A 17,108-nucleotide genomic window follows, 5' to 3' on the forward strand; every position below is an offset into this window, starting at 1 on the left:
CTTAATTCACGAAAAATAAAAAAGAAAATAAAATTTATTGATTAATTAATACTAATAATAATTAGTAAAAAGGTTAACAGTAAAATAAGAAAATAAAAAAGAATCCGCAATTCACTGAAAATAGTAAAGGAAACGGAATTCACTGATTAATTAATACTAATAATAATCAGTAAAATAGGAAAATAGGAAAATAAAAAAGGATCCTTAATTCATTGAAAATAGAAAAGGAAATACAAAATTGTCAAACAAAAAAAAGGACCATAATAAGGATACCAGTAAAAAAGGGAAATCCTATAAAAATTACTAATTAATAATAATAAGGATATGGAATTAAATTAATAATAATAATAATGTATACTATTAATAAAAATAAAATCCTCCTATGTAGTTTCCAGTTTGATGTGGTATCCTAATTTCCTACAAATTAAAATGGATGATTAGGAAAATGAAGATGATAGTATTAAAAAAAAAAAAAAAACGAAAGGTGAATATGGATTTGATTATAGATGAAAGTAACATGTGATTGTGTTGAGGTATGAAAGAATTTTTTTTTTTTTAATTAGGTAATTTTTATTTTAGCACATCTTCATATTTACTATAAAGTCTATATACTGTTACATGTTTTTCTGTTTTATGTAAAAATCATATAATGTATTTAAATTTTTATTATTAAGATATATATTTATAAAATTTCTATAGTCTATCTATACTCTAATTAAAAACAAAATGCTCTTTCCTTGCATTCCCACCCAAAGAATAGAGGAGGAAAAAAGTTACTAAATAATAATATTAATAATAATCAATAAAACAGTTAGCAGTAAAATAGGAAAATAAAAAAAAACCTTAATTCACGAAAAATAAAAAAAAAATAAAATTCACTGATTAATTAATACTAATAATAATTAGTAAAAAGGTTAACGGTAAAATAAGAAAATAAAAAAGAATCCGCAATTCACTGAAAATAGTAAAGGAAACGGAATTCACTGATTAATTAATACTAATAATAATCAGTAAAATAGGAAAATAGGAAAATAAAAAAGGATCCTTAATTCATTGAAAAATAGAAAAGGAAATACAAAATTGTCAAACAAAAAAAGGACCATAATAAGGATACCAGTAAAAAAGGGAAATCCTATAAAAATTACTAATTAATAATAATAAGGATATGGAATTAAATTAATAATAATAATAATGTATACTATTAATAAAAATAAAATCCTCTTATGTAGTTTCCAGTTTGATGTGGTATCCTGATTTCCTACAAATTAAAATGGATGATTAGGAAAATGAAGATGATAGTATTCAAAAAAAAAATGAAGGTGAATATGGATTTGATTATAGATGAAAATAATATGTGATTGTGTTGAGGCATGAAAAAAAATCATTTTTTTGAATTAGGTAATTTTTATTTTAGCATATCTTACTATTTACTATAAAGTCTATATACTGTAACGTGTTTTTTTTTTTTTTTAATTTTATGTAAAAACCATATAACATAATTGAATTTTTATTATTAAGATATATATTTATAAAATTTCTATAGTCTATCTATACTCTTATTAAAAACAAAATTCCCCTTTCTTGCATTCCCACCCAAAGAATAGAAAAGGAAAAAAGTTACTAACTAATAATTAATAATACTAATAGTAATCAGTAAAAAAAGTTAGCAATAAAATATGAAAATAAAAAAAATCCTTACGGAAAAATGAGAAGAAAATGAAATTCACTGATTAATTAATACAAATAATAATCAGTAAAAAGTTAGTTGTAAAATCTATATCTATATCTATATATATATAAAAGTAAAATCCTCCTAACAAATTTTCCTCCCAAAACTTTTGTAGTAAAACTTATTTGGTAAGTAAATGTCAAATGGAAATTAAATAAAATCTATTAATTGGTAATTTATATATGGTATTATATTCTATAATATACTAATATAATTGAGAATATTATTGTTCAAGTATAATAAAAATATTATTGTTTAAGTATAAAATAAAATTAAAATAATAACGATAACAACAACACCGACAATAATAATAATAATAATAATAATAATAATAATAATAATAATAATAATAATAATAATAATAATAATAATAATAATCCAAACAAAACTATATACAAAATAAAATTAAAATTAAAAAACAAAAAAACAAAACAAAACAAAAAAACAAAACAAAAAAAAAACAAAACAAAAAAACAAAAAAGAAGAAGACAAAGGTGGCTCCCCTTAGTAAATGATGTGGGATCATTTTGATCCCACATTGAAAATGTTTGGAAAGAGGAGCTCTAGATCTCCTCTATATAAGAGGAGCAATGCTCCTCTTACTACCATACAATTGCTTCCCATCAATGTGGGTAAGTATTGAGAAGTCCAAAGGCTTTTTATAGTACTACTATTGACCCAACAAATTATGTTCTGTAATTGTGTCCACCTTGCAAGATAGACATGGTTCAAAAATGGTTTATAATTATGAATATAATAATCAATATATAGTTCAAAAATTATGAACATATAGTTCTATAATTATGAACATAGTGTTGTGAACATAATTATGAACACAATTATCTAATTATGAATGAATATAGAGATTCAATAATTGTGAATATGGAGTTCAAAAATTATGAATATATATCTTTATAATTATGAACATATAATTCAATAACTATGAACATAGAGTTCTGTAATTATGAATATAGAGTTCAATAATTATGAATATGAAGTTCGAAGATTATGAATATATAACTTTATAATAATGAACTTATACTTCAGTATTTATGAACATAGAACTGCAAGGTGGACACGGTTCCACAACCTATTAAAACCCAACGTGTCAAATGACTCTTATTTAAAAAAATTTATCTTAATGAATTCTTTTTTTTTTTTTAATTTATTAGGGGGTTTGGGAAATATTAACCAAAAATGTATATGAGTTGTTTTAGTTTTTAGCAGTTTCGAGCAAATTGTTAAGTTATTAAATAATATTTTTGGTGTTTTGATAAAATATAAAATGTTAAACAGACGAATTCTTAAAATTTTGACGAATTTGTCAAATAATCAAATTACAATAACAACAACAACGACAACAATAATAATAATAATAATAATAATAATAATAATAATAATAATAATAATAATAATAATAATAATAATAATAATAATAATAATAATAATAATAATAATAATAATAATCCAAACAAAACTATATACAAAATATAATTAAAATTAAAAACAAAAAAAAAAAAACAAGAAAAAAAAAACAAAAGGGAGTCACAGGATCCATTTGTAAATGATTTTGAGATCATTTTTATCCAACATTGAAGATGTTTGAAAAGAGAGAGCTCATCTATATAAGAGGATCAATGATTTAATTACAAACATAATTTCTTGCCCATCAATGTGGGCAAGTATTGAGATGTCAAAAGGTTCTTATTTAAGAAGCCTCAACTATGTCTTCTTATTTTAGTTTTTATTTATTTATTATTAATGGGGGTTGTGAAAAATTAACACAAAATATATGTGTTGTATTAGTTTTTAGCCATTTGGAGTAAATTACTGAATTACTATATAATTTTTTGGGGGGTTTTGATTAAAGTTAAAATGTTAAAATAACGAATTTGTTAAAATTTTGACGAATTTATCAATAATCAAATAATAATAACAGATACTATGTGGTCTAATGGTATCCGGGTTGGACTTCCATTTGGAAGATTGTGATTTCAAGCCTCAGTGGAGGCGTTATTGGCTCTTTGTGTTTCAGTAGGTTGAGAAAGTATATGAACAGATACTACATTGTAATAGAGCTAGTAGCATTCAAAATAATAATAATAATAATAATAGTAATCCTAACAAAACGATATACAAAATAAAATTAAAACTAAAATAAATAAAAGAAGACAAAAGGGTGCCACGGACTCACCTTTGTAAATGATGTTGGATCATTTGATCCCACATTGAAAATGTTTACAAAATGAGCTCTTGAGCTCCTCTATATAAGAGGAGCAATGCTCATTTTTCAAACATAATTGCTTGCCCATCAATGTGGGCAAGTATTGAGAAATCCAAAGATTTTTTTTTTTTTTTTTTAGTACTATTGACCCGATAAATTATGCTGTGGAATTGTGTCCACCTTGCAAGGTAGACATGATTCCAAAATTGTTCATAATTATGAATTATGAATATATAGTTCAACAATTATGAACATATAGTTCTATAATTATTGAACATATTGTTGTGAGCATAATTATGAACATATAGTTATGTAATTATGAATATAGACATTCAAAACTTATTTGGTAAGTACCTGTCAAATAGAAATTAAATTAAATAAAATCTATTAATTGGTAATATTATATATGGTATTATATTCTATAATATAATATAATTGATAAAATTAAAATAATAACAATAATAACAATAACAACAACAATAATATTAATAATAATAATAATAATAATAATGGTAATAATCCAAACAAAACTATATACAAAATAAAATTAAAATTAAATAAATAAATAAAAAAGAAAAAAAGAAACAAAGGTGGCCCCCTTTGTAAATAATGTGGGATCATTTTGATCCCACATTGAAAATGTTTGGAAAGAGAAGCTATTGATCTCCTCTATATAACCATACAATTGCTTGCCCATCAATGTGGGCAAGTATTGAGAAGTCCAAAGGCTTTTTATAGTACTACTATTGACCCGACAAATTATGCTGTGGAACTGTGTCCACCTTGCAAGGTAGGTAGACATGGCTCAAAAATAGTTCATAATTATGAATATAATAATCAATAAAAATCAATATATAGTTCAAAAATTATGAACATATAGTTCTATAATTATGAACATAGTGTTGTGAACATAATTATGAACACATAGTTATCTAATTATGAATATAGATATTCAATAATTGTGAATATGAAGTTCAAAAATTATGAATATATATCTTTATAATTATGAACATATAATTCAATAACTATGAACATAGAGTTCTGTAATTATGAATATAGAGTTCAATAATTATGAATATGAAGTTCAAAGATTATGAATATATAGCTTTATAATAATGAACTTATAGTTTTGTATTTATGAACATAGAACTGCAAGGTGGACATGGTTCCACAACCCATTAAAATCCAACGTGTCAAATGTCTCTTTAAAAAAAAAAAAAAACTTATCTTAATTTTTTTTAATTTTTAATTTTTTTTAATTTATTAGGGGGTTGGGGAAAGATTAACCAAAAATGTATATGAGTTGTTTTAGTTTTTAGCAGTTTCGAGCAAATTGTTAAGTTATTAAATAATATTTTTGGTGTTTTTATAAAATATAAAATGTTAAACAGATGAATTTGTCAAATAATCAAATTACAATAACAACAACAACAACAACAATAATAATAATCCAAACAAAATTATATACAATATAAAATTAAAATTAAAAACAAACAAACAAACAAACAAACAAACAAAAAAAGAAAAAAAAAAAAAAAGGGAGTCATGGGCTCCCTTTGTAAATGATTTTGAGATCATTTTTATTCCACATTGAAAATGTTTGAAAAGAGAGAGCTCCGATCCTCTATATAAGAGGATCAATGATCCCCTTACAAACATAATTTCTTGCCCATCAATTTGGGCAAGTATTGAGATGTCAAAAGGTTCTTATTTAAGAAGCCTCAACTTTGTCTCTTTTTTATTTTAGTTTATATTTATTTATTTATTTATTTATTATTAATGGAGGTTGTGAAAGATTAACACAAACTGTATATGTTGTATTAGTTTTTAGCCATTTGGAGCAAATTACTGAGTTACTATATAATTTTTGGGGGGTTTTGATTAAAGTTAAAATGTTAAAATGATGAATTTGTTAAAATTTTGGCTTTATAATATAATAATAGTAATCCAAACAAAATGATATACAAAATAAAATTAAAACTAAAATAAATAAGAAGAAGACAAAAGGGTGTCATGGACTCCCATTTTGTAAATGATGTTCGATCATTTGATCCACATTGAAAATGTTTAGAGAATGAGCTCTTGAGCTCCTCTATATAAGAAGAGCAATGCTCCTTTTATAAACATAATTATATTGCTTGCCCATCGATGTGGGCAAGTATTGAGAAGTCCAAAGATTTTTTTTTTTTTAGTACTATTGACCCGATAAATAAATTATGCTGTGGAATTGTGTCCATCTTGCAAGGTACACACGATTCCAAAATTGTTCATAATTATGAATTATGAATATATAGTTCAAATTATGAACATATAGTTCTATAATTATGAACATAGTGTTGTGAGCATTATTATGAACATATAGTTATGTAATTATGAATATAGAGATTCAAAACTTATTTGGTAAGTAAATGTCAAATGGAAATTAAATAAAATCTATTAATTGGTAATATTATATATGATATTATATTCTATAATATAATATAATTGATAATTGATAATATTATTGTTCAAGTATAATAAATATAAATATATTATTGTTCGAGTATAAAATTAAATTAAAATAATAACAATAACAACAACAACAACAACAATAATAATAATAATAATAATAATAATAATAATAATAATAATAATAATAATAATAATCCAAACAAAACTATATACAAAATAAATTTATAATTAAAAAAAAAAAGAAGAAAACAAAGGTGGCCCCCTTAATAAATGATGTGGGATCATTTTGATCCCACATTGAAAATGTTTGGAAATAGGAGCTCTTGATCTCCTCTATATAACCATACAATTGCTTTCCCATCAATCTGGGCAAGTATTGAGAAGTCCAAAGGCTTTTTACAAATGAAAAGTTTAAAGTCTCTTAATTTTTTTTTTTAGTACTATTGACCGGGCAAATTGTGTCGTGGAACCGTATCCATCTTGCAAGATAAACACGGTTCCAAAATTGTTCATAATTATGAATATATAGTTATACTATTATGATCATAGTGTTGTGAACATAATTTTGAACATATATTTTAGCAATTATTTGCACAAATTCAAGAAATGATATCATCAAAATATATAAACGATCTAAATCATATCTTTAATTGCACTATATAATATTTGATGTTCTAATTTAAATAATTATATATAAATTCATATATTCTTAACAAATCAATTCCGTGCATCGCACGGGTGCAAATACTAGTAAGAAAATAAAAAAGAATCCGTAATTCACTGAAAATAGAAAAGGAAACGAAATTCACTGATTAATTAATATTAATAATAATCATTAAAATAGGAAAAAAAAAAGATACTTAATTCATAGAAAATGAAAAAGGAAAGGTAAGATTGTGCAAAAAAAAAAAATTAGTAAATGAAATTCACTGATTAATTAAATAAAATTCACTGATTAATTAGTACTAATAATAATCAGTAAAAAAGTTAGTAGTAAAATAAGAAAAAAAACAAAAAAGAATCCGTAATTTAAAAATAGAAAAGGAAACGGATTGACTGATAAATTAATACTAATAATAATCAGTAAAAAAGTTAGTATTAAAATAAAAAAATAAAAAAGGATCCTCAATTCGTTGAAAATGGAAAGGGAAAGGCAAGATTGTGCCAATAAAAAAGGGGGGCCATAATAAGAATACCAGTAAACAAGGAAAATCCTATCAAAAATTACTAATTAATAATAATAAGGATCTCGAATTAACTTAATAATAATAATAATAATAATAATAATAATAATAATAATAATAATAATAATAATAATAATAATAATAATAATAATAATAATAATAATAATAATAATAATGTATACTATTAATAAAAATAAAATCCTCCTATGTAGTTTCCAATTTGAAGTAGTATCCTTTTTTTGAAAGCCAAAAGCATCAGATTATATTTGCCACCAAGGGTTGAATAAAAGCAGGAGGTACATCCCTCCAAACAGTACGGCTAGCTACTGCAGTTATGTGTTTTGATAAGGAATGAGCCACATGGTTAGCCTCCCTATTCACAAAACTAACTAGTATTCCGGGCATAGCATTAATTAAACGATTGCAAGATAATAAAACAAAACCAAAATAATTACGAAATGAACTGGCACACTTTAATCCTGAGACCAAAACCGATGAATCCGTGTAAAGCCTTCCACCTGATAATCCATTGTCTTTCAACCAAGAGAGTGCTTCGCGAAGCGCCATTGCCTCCGCTAACGGGGGATCATGCGGACACAAAAGAGGGCCGTTGGCTGCCACCACATATGAGAAGCCGCTATCCACAACAAAGAAGCCAAACGCTGCCGCATGGTTATCACCGTGAAAACCTGCATCGACATAGCAGTGATAAGGCGGGGGGGCCTGTGGTGGCATAGCAGCCAGTGCCGGTTGCAGCGTAGCAGTCCGGCAGCATGCTTGTTGGCGCCGTTGTTCGCAGTCAGACCATGCAGTCCACGCAGCCGAGAAACGCCGGAGAAGAGCGGATGGCGTCGGCAAAGACCCATCCCACACCGCCGTGTTTCTAGCTGTCCAAATTGCATGAAGGACACCACAGATACGGCCACGGACATCTTCGTGAATCTGAGACGCACTACCGAGCCAATCTTCAGTCCACTGCAAGAAATTCCTGTTGGCAAAAGAGGGGATTTGAATCTGAGACAAATGCCAGACAGAAACGGCAAACGGGCACGTACAAAATATATGTAAAAGACATTCTTCATAAAGTCCACATGATGGGCAAATATTCAATAAATCCACCCTCCTAATTCTCAGATTGTCAAGTGAGGGCAGAATATTCAAGAGGGCACGCCATAAAAACACTTTCCACTTCGGAGGAACCTGTAACTTCCATATGTTTTGCCATACAGGAGAGACTTGTGAGCTTATAAAATTCAATCTATTATAACCATTCTTGACCGAGTAACATCCCTTTAAATCCCCTTCCCAATACCACACATCATCATAATCCAAACTTACAGGTAGCTGAGATATTAACATCACATCCCGTGGATTAAACCCCTGGTGCAAAAGGTCAACATTCCACCTCCCCGTATTATTATCAATCAAGTCCGAGACTAGCAATGACTGATTAGCAAAAACCTGATCAGATTCAACATATGGGTTATGGGCATCCGGTAACCAGGGAATTGTCCATACCTTAGTCGATCTACCATTACCAATCCTGCGCCTACATCCAGATTTCAGCAAATCCTGACTGGCCATAATGCTCCTCCACACATAACTTGGGTTTCCCCCAATCACCGCCTCATAAAAAGACGTTGTCAGGAAATACCGAGCCTTAAAAACGCGAGACATCAAGGAACAGGGATTGGTTAGTAATCGCCAACCTTGCTTACCCAGTAAAGCCAAATTAAACTCACGTAGTCACTTGAACCCCATTCCACCAAACTTCTTCGGCTTGCACATTCTATCCCAAGCTAGCCAGTGAATGCCACCTTCATTGCCAGACTGCCCCCACCAATACCTGTTCATTAGTCTTTCCAGGGAAACACACAAAGAGGATGGGAATAGGTTTGAAGTAGTATCCTAATTTCCTACAAATTAAAATGGATGATTAGGAAAATGAAGGTGATAGTATTCAAAAAAAAATTAAAAAAAATAAAAAATAAAAGGTGAATATGGTTTTGATTATAGATGGAAATAATATGTGATTGTGTTGAGGCATGAAAGAAAATCATTTTTTTTTAATTAGGTAATTTTTATTTTAGCATATCTTACTATTTAATACATGTCTATATACTGTAACATGTCTTTCTATTTTATGTAAAAACCATATAATGTAATTGATGTTTTATTATTAAGATATATATATATATATATATATATATATATATATATATATATATATATATAATTTCTATAGTCTATATATACTATTATTAAAAACAAAATGATCCTTCCTTGCATTCCCGTCCAAATAATAGAAAAGGAAAAAATTTACTCCGTTCTAATTAATAATACTAATAATAATCAGTAAAAAAGCTAGCAGTAAAATAGGAAAATAAAAAAAAAAAAAGATCCTTAATTCACGAAAAATGAAAAAGTAAATTAAAAAAAAAAAAAAAGAAGAGATCCTTATTGTTCTAAACGTTGCTTCAAGTGGAATAGCATCTTTCCTATTGCCGGTGGCAGGGCGACGCATTCTCGATTTGCTATACCACTTTCAGTGAATGAAGATTCTACATGCAATATCTCGCAAGGTAGTGACCTTTGCGAACTTATAATCAGGAGCAAATTAATAATATGGGATGAAGCACAGATGACACACAAATACTATTTTGAGGCTTTAGACAAAACCATGAGGGATATATTGAGATTCACCATACCTGGTAGTGATTAAATTAGAAAACATTTGGTGGAAAGACAGTAGTATTGGGCGGTGATTTTAGACAGATTCTTCCAGTTATTCCAAAAGCAACGAGACCAATGGTTGTGGGAGCCACTATTAATTCTTCATACCTCTGGAGGAATTGCAACGTATTGAGACTCACGAACAACCTGAGACTACAGAGCTTAGCTTCAAACGAAGATAGACAGACGGTTGATTGGTTCTCAAGATGGATTGCAGATATCGGAGATGGGATTACAGGGTTTGTAAACAATGGTTTGTTTGAGATCGATATTCCACCAAGGTTTGTGTTGAAGTGTGGACCTGATCCAATTGCAACTATCGTTGAAAGCATCTCCCCAACCGCGAAATATAGAATGCTAGAAGAGTCGCACCTAGAAGGACGAGCGAACCTCTCACTGACTTTAGATGTTGATCAAATTAATCAGTATATGTGTGACATGAACACTGCAGAAGGTCGGACGTATTTAAGTTGTGACTCTTTGTGTAAGGCAGAATCAGATGGTGATAATCACTCACAAGTACACACTCCTGAATTTTTAAATAGCTTGAGATTGTCTGGACTTCCTAATCATTCATTGACAATAAAGGTTGGTGCACATGTTATGTTACTGCAGAACATAGACCACTCTTTTGGTCTTTGCAACGATACTCGCCTCATCGTTACAAGATTGGCGGATCATATTGTCGAAGCAAGAATAGTTAATGGAACGCAGCAAGTAAACAAAGTTCTTATACCACGAATGTCTCTCACCCTTTCTGATACGAGATTTCCGTTCAAGTTACAGCGTAAACAATTCCCGTTGATGCTAGCATATGCAATGACTATCAACAAAAGCCAGGGTCAAACACTAACTCACGTTCGCTTATTGTTGAAAAAAAACAGTCTTTAATCACGGTCAATTGTTTGTGGCTTTTTTCCCGAGTCACTAATCCTGATGGCCTTAAGGTTTTAGATCTAGACGAGGATGGACAAACTTCTGTTACTACTACTAATATCGTCTACATAGAGATTTTCAACAATGTGTAATTCACAACAGTTATATTATGTATTCTTCTTGCACCAATATAACAAAATTGTTACATATCCACATATTATGTATATATTCCGTTACAGAAATTTCTATAGCTAAATTACTACACATAAAGATAATGAGACCAATTAATTAATTCAATTCCGAAACATTCACACAAACCTTAATTCAACGTTAAAATTTACACTATCGAATATGAAACAAATTATAATTCATATATTATAACGAGTACATTCCGTGCATCACACGAGTGCAAATACTAGTTGAAATGAAAAGAGAAATTGAAAGACTTAGCTTTGAAGTAGTACAATTTAATGTTATAAACTTGAAAGTAGTTAAATCCAAATTTGAATTATGATCTCCTACCTTGATCTTCCCTAAATCTAATAGTGTTTATACCTAGGAGCCTTAGAGAGAGAAAAATGAAAAGTGATATAAAAATAAACATCAATTTTTATTTATATAATTAGAGTCGGGCTAAAACAAACACTACAAGAACAATTGTGAATCGTGACGAAAAAATTCCTTTGTGAAATAGCAAAATTCCGTCGCGAATTACATTTTGCGACGGAATTCATTTCGTCGTCTATTGGCTTGTCGTATTTTGTACGCGATGGAATAATTCCATCGCAAAATATGGCGACAGAATAAGCCATCGCAAATTTGCGACAGAACTTTTTCCGTTGCGATTCCGTTGCATTTTGGCAACGAAAATTATTCCGACGCGAATTTCATCGCCATTTTGAAAACGAATATTATGTCGCCATATTATTTTTTTCGTCGCGATTCCGTCGCATTTTGACAATGAAATTGTTTTTCGTTGCATTTAGTGCAAAAAATATTTCGTCGCAAAACTTATATTTTGTCACGATTCCGTTGCATTTTTTAATTTTTTTTAAAAATTTTTTTATTTACAATTATTATTTTTAAATAGTAATATGAGCTTTTAAAATAATACTTGTAATATAAAACGACAATGACATACTAAACACAATTAATTCTAAAAAATAACATAATTCTAAAACAGAGTAAATTTCAATTTTGATCCATTAACTATTGAACTTGTGTTAATTGCAACCCCTGACTTTCAAAACTGTTAATTTATTACCTTGATTATGTAATTTTTATCAATTTTGGTCAAGCCGACCAAATGTGACCGGAAAATTTTAACTCACCAATTAATCTTAAATGGTAGTTAGGCTACCCTTATCCCTGCAAATCTCTCACTTTTAAAAATGAGTCACACTTACAAATATCCAATTTACAAATCATTTACTATTCACACTATATTCCTGCAAATTTAATCAACTTTCAAAAGTGGATCTAATATATTAAAATAACATTATTAATTATATTAAAATATTAAAAAATAAATAAATAAAACAAAAACTGTGGCAGCTTTTGTCAGGGTTTGTAAATTTGCAAACCATGTTCATAAAAAAAAAATTAAAAATATTAAAAATGATGTGGCATTTTGCCACATCATCTTGCAAATGTACCCATTAAGTGGAATAATTCTAGCCTTAAATTTGAGTTTGAATTATGATCTCCTACCTTGATCTTCCCTAAATTTAGTGTTTCTACCTAGGAGGCTTAGAGAGAAAGAAAAATGAAAAGTGATCTAAAAATAAGAGTGAATTCCATTTTTGGTCCTACTGTTATAGGGGTGTTTTTAATTTTAGTCCACCTTAATTTTTTTTGTCACTTTACAACCACTGTTGAAACGTTTTTCACTTTTAGTCCACCGTTATTATTTCTGTCAAGAGGCCGTATAATCCAAGGGTATTTTGGTCTTTTTTATGTTTGTCTCTTCTCTGTTAATCCAGGCGCTTCGTCCTCCTCCTCCGATATTCGAATATGGCTCTTCGAACAACGAGAATGGGAAGCCAAAGCTACATCGTTTCGTTCGTTCCAACATGGGCCGGCGAGGTTTCTTAGGTTTTAGGTTTAATGTTCTCATTTCTTTAGTCAAACATAGTTTTGGATGAGAAGAAATGTCAAATTAAATACCCCTAAATTACACGGCCTCTTGATGAGAATACTAACGGTGGGACTAAAAGTGGAAAACATTTAATAATAGTGGTTATAAAGTGGCAAAAAAAATTAAGGTGGACTAAAATTGAAAATGCCCCTATAACAGTAGGACCAAAAATGGAATTCACTCTAAAAATAAACACCAATTTTTATTTATACAATTAGAGTCGGGCTAAAACAAATAAGGAATTAAATTGTCAAGACTCAATTACGATCTTGTGACAATAGTTGTAACGATTGTACTCTACATGATTATGTTAGAGCATGATAGTTTTTTGGATAGTAAAATTTGTTTTAGTGAATTGAAAATGAGGGGATAACAAAAAAATTGTGTGATGAGATGCATAAGAGTTCAATCAAGGAAATGATAAGTTCATAACTTCATATGCATGCATATATAAACTTGGACTTTAAAATGATTAAGGTTTGTTAAACTTATTATATATTTCGTGGAACAAGAAAATAATGGCCCAAAACACTACCGTTATAATGAAGGCAAATTATATCATGCACCACGATCATGCACCGCGCGTCTTTTTGTTAAATGAAAAGAAACGGTGTTTGTTTCCGCCGTTTCACACCCTTTCGCAAAAAGTAAATCTGTTATTCAGTGTCATTTTGTATACACTGCAGTTTCAGTTTAATACAACTACAGTTTCATTTCGATATAACTATAGTTTCATTCGATATTTATAGACTCAAATATGTGAGAATGTTATTTAATTTTATTTTATATACACTATAGTTTCATTAAAACACAACTACATGATCATTTTGATATAATTACAGCTTCATTGTACAATATACACTCAAATATGTGAAATGTTATTCAGTTTCATTTTATATATACACTGCAGTTTCATTTCACTATAACTACAGTATCATTTTGATATAACTGCAGTGTCGGTTTAGATATACTGTAGTGTCAGTTGGTGTTTAATACACCAAACAAGCGGACTCCGTTAACTATAACGGCGTGTCGTTTCTTTACTTAAAGAAACGGCGCCGTTTTTTACCGCGGTGCATGTGTGCACCGCGGTCTATGATATAACGACTGTATAATGAGAGCAAATAATTATATAGATCATGGCCTATTGTATGGGCCATAAAAAGTACATTTTAACATACTAAAAATATAATATTTGTGTATTAAATATACATAATTTGATAGTATATAAAATGAGGCAATTTATATCCTACACCACGGCGCGCGTTGCACTATGCGCCCAGATGCAAAACGACGTCGTTTTAATTATTATTTTTTTTTTTGAAATTTCCCGCCCCAGTGAATGGCAGTAGTTTTTTCTTTAAAAAAAAAAATCCGCTGTTCAAGAATGTACATAATGTTATACTAGAATACACATAATGCTATACATGAATGTACATAATTATATAACAAAATATACATACTCTTTTTAAAAGATAATACACATAATAAACATAAACTTTTAACATAATACACATCAACTCTTAACATAATACACACAAATTTTCTGATTCGGATGTACATAATTGTATAAATAGAATGTACATAATTGTATAAAAAATACACATAACTGTATGAACCAATACACATAACGTTGTGAACAAATACACATAATCTCAGCAACTTCCTACCGCGCCTCCCAACACTACCCCAAAACGACGTCGTTTTGGGAGGCGCGCGGCGCACAGTGCTATGTGCGCCGTGGTGTAGGATATAACGATTGATAAAATGATGTATTTTCAGTACTCAAATAATGTATTTTATATACATAATGTGTGGAGTATTCAAGGTTGCAGTAGGCGCTAGGCGCTAGTCGGGCGGCCGGGCAGCGCCTAGCGCCTAGGCGGTCTAGGCGGCGCCTAGGCGGATTCTAGGCGGGGCTAGGCGGGCACCAAAAAAATTAAAAAAAATAGTGACAGACTTGTAGTTCGACAATTATAATGAGGTTGTTTTCAACGTTCACTCAAATAACACATCTAAATAAATGAAATAATGATAATTTATAAGTCATAATGTCATAATAATATTAAAATCAATAATTAATGAAAGACGACATCGGTCAAAATCAGACAAAATCGGTCAAAATTGGTCAAAAACGGTCAAAATCGGACGAAATCGGTCGACTCGGCCGAGTTGGCCTAGTTGACCGACTCGGCCGAGTTTGACCGCCTAGGCCGCCTAGCGGCCGCCCAGGCCACCTAGGCGGCCGACCGAGTTTTGGCCGCCTATAGGCCAAAACTCCAAGGTAAGTGGCCGCCTAGCGCCTAGGCGGGCGCCTAGGCGGCTAGGCGGCCGAGTTTTACATCACTGGGAGTATTTTTTATTTATGGTCCACACAATAATGATTGTATAATGAAACATCCATGGAAAAATAAAAGATTTTTTTTTTTTTGAATACTGACTCTATTACATTGTAGTATCTATTCAACAACATTTTCACCTTGACTTGATCTATGCAATTATTTACTTTTCTCACTCCATCCATGCAATTCTTTCTCCTCTATCAAAAATGTCCCAAATTCACATAATTTTATAAAAAATGATTTCTTTTATCAATAAAATAATACTAATAATATAATATAATAATAATACTCCGTACTAAATATATATAATGCATGGTACCCTCCCTCCTAACTTACTTTGGATCCCCAAATTAATCACCCCATGTCCCCATTAACCAACTCCCCTAAACATGCAATGTTTAGGTTTACCCGCCCTACAATCTCACTCAATTTCAATTATAATCTTCTTTCTTAAACAATAAAAAGCATAATAAAATTTACGGAGCTAATTAATCAACATTAGTATCTTTTATACTCAATAATAATTAATACCATCATATATGTACTAACGTGATAATTATGCCAATTTGATTACTACTGAAATTTTTACCAATAACATACGTTTTAAATCTGAATACAATATTTTTGTCATTATGGTACAATATATGTATCATACAAATTAGTGCAACATAAATAGGGGAAAAAAAGAGGGACATTTTTTTTTTTAATAGAGATTGAGGGTAAATTTGGGTGCTCATGGAGAGATATATGCCTACTCCATGTGCATTAATCACTTGGGCAGTCCTATATTTTTATCACAATGTAATTTACTGATGACTATCTAGTAGCTAGCTAGTACATACTAAGCTAATCTGTTGATTGAAATGGTAATAGAGGTCTCATCAAACTACATATTAGTTGATATAAAAGTTGAATTATAATTTTAAAAGATTATATGTGTGTGTGTGTGTTTTTTTTTTTTTTTTTTTTTTTTTTTTTAATTTCAATTTATGTTTATATTTATTTATTTATTTTGTTTATATATATATATATATATATATATATATATATATATATATATATATATATATGTATATCAAAAAACACCCCAGAAGAGATCTACAACATATAAAAATGTCATATAAAATTGACCTGTAGATCTCCAGATATAGGTCAATTTCCGAAACTGGTCACAGAATGTGAAAATCTGGACAGGGTATGATTGCGTGTAAATGTGCTTAGGATATAGGTAAGGATGAGATCAGATGTGGTTGTTTTCTCGACATAAGTTATGGTAATATAGTCGTTAGGAGGTGTGGAGTATCGTTGAACTGGATGGTTGTGAAATGTGGTAAAAAAATCGATATATTTAAAACTAGCTAATTTATGTAGTTATTCTACAAACTTATATAATAAAGGAACATTTTAATTAATCCTGATGATTAAAAGATCA

General features: G+C 29.3%; 1 protein-coding gene across 1 annotated transcript; it reads left to right on the forward strand.

Moving 5' to 3' along the window:
- The first annotated feature begins 10,396 nt into the window (after nt 1-10,396).
- Nucleotides 10,397-11,349, forward strand: LOC109191747. The gene is made up of 2 exons (XM_019342398.1): nt 10,397-11,108; nt 11,246-11,349. The coding sequence occupies exons 1-2, from the start codon at nt 10,397-10,399 to the stop codon at nt 11,347-11,349; spliced, it is 816 nt and encodes a 271-aa protein (XP_019197943.1).
- Nucleotides 11,350-17,108: the final 5,759 nt, after the last annotated feature.

The sequence above is a fragment of the Ipomoea nil genome, unplaced genomic scaffold, assembly GCF_001879475.1.
Source record: "Ipomoea nil cultivar Tokyo-kokei standard unplaced genomic scaffold, Asagao_1.1 scaffold1720, whole genome shotgun sequence".
NCBI lineage: Eukaryota > Viridiplantae > Streptophyta > Magnoliopsida > Solanales > Convolvulaceae > Ipomoea > Ipomoea nil.

Coding starts and splice junctions, on each gene's coding strand:
- LOC109191747 (XM_019342398.1), top strand. CDS start 10,397: ATGGTTGTGGGAGCCACTATTAATTCTTCATACCTCTGGAGGAATTGC. Junction 11,109..11,245: donor ATTTCCGTTCAAGTTACAGC/GTAAACAATTCC, acceptor TTTTTTCCCGAG/TCACTAATCCTGATGGCCTT.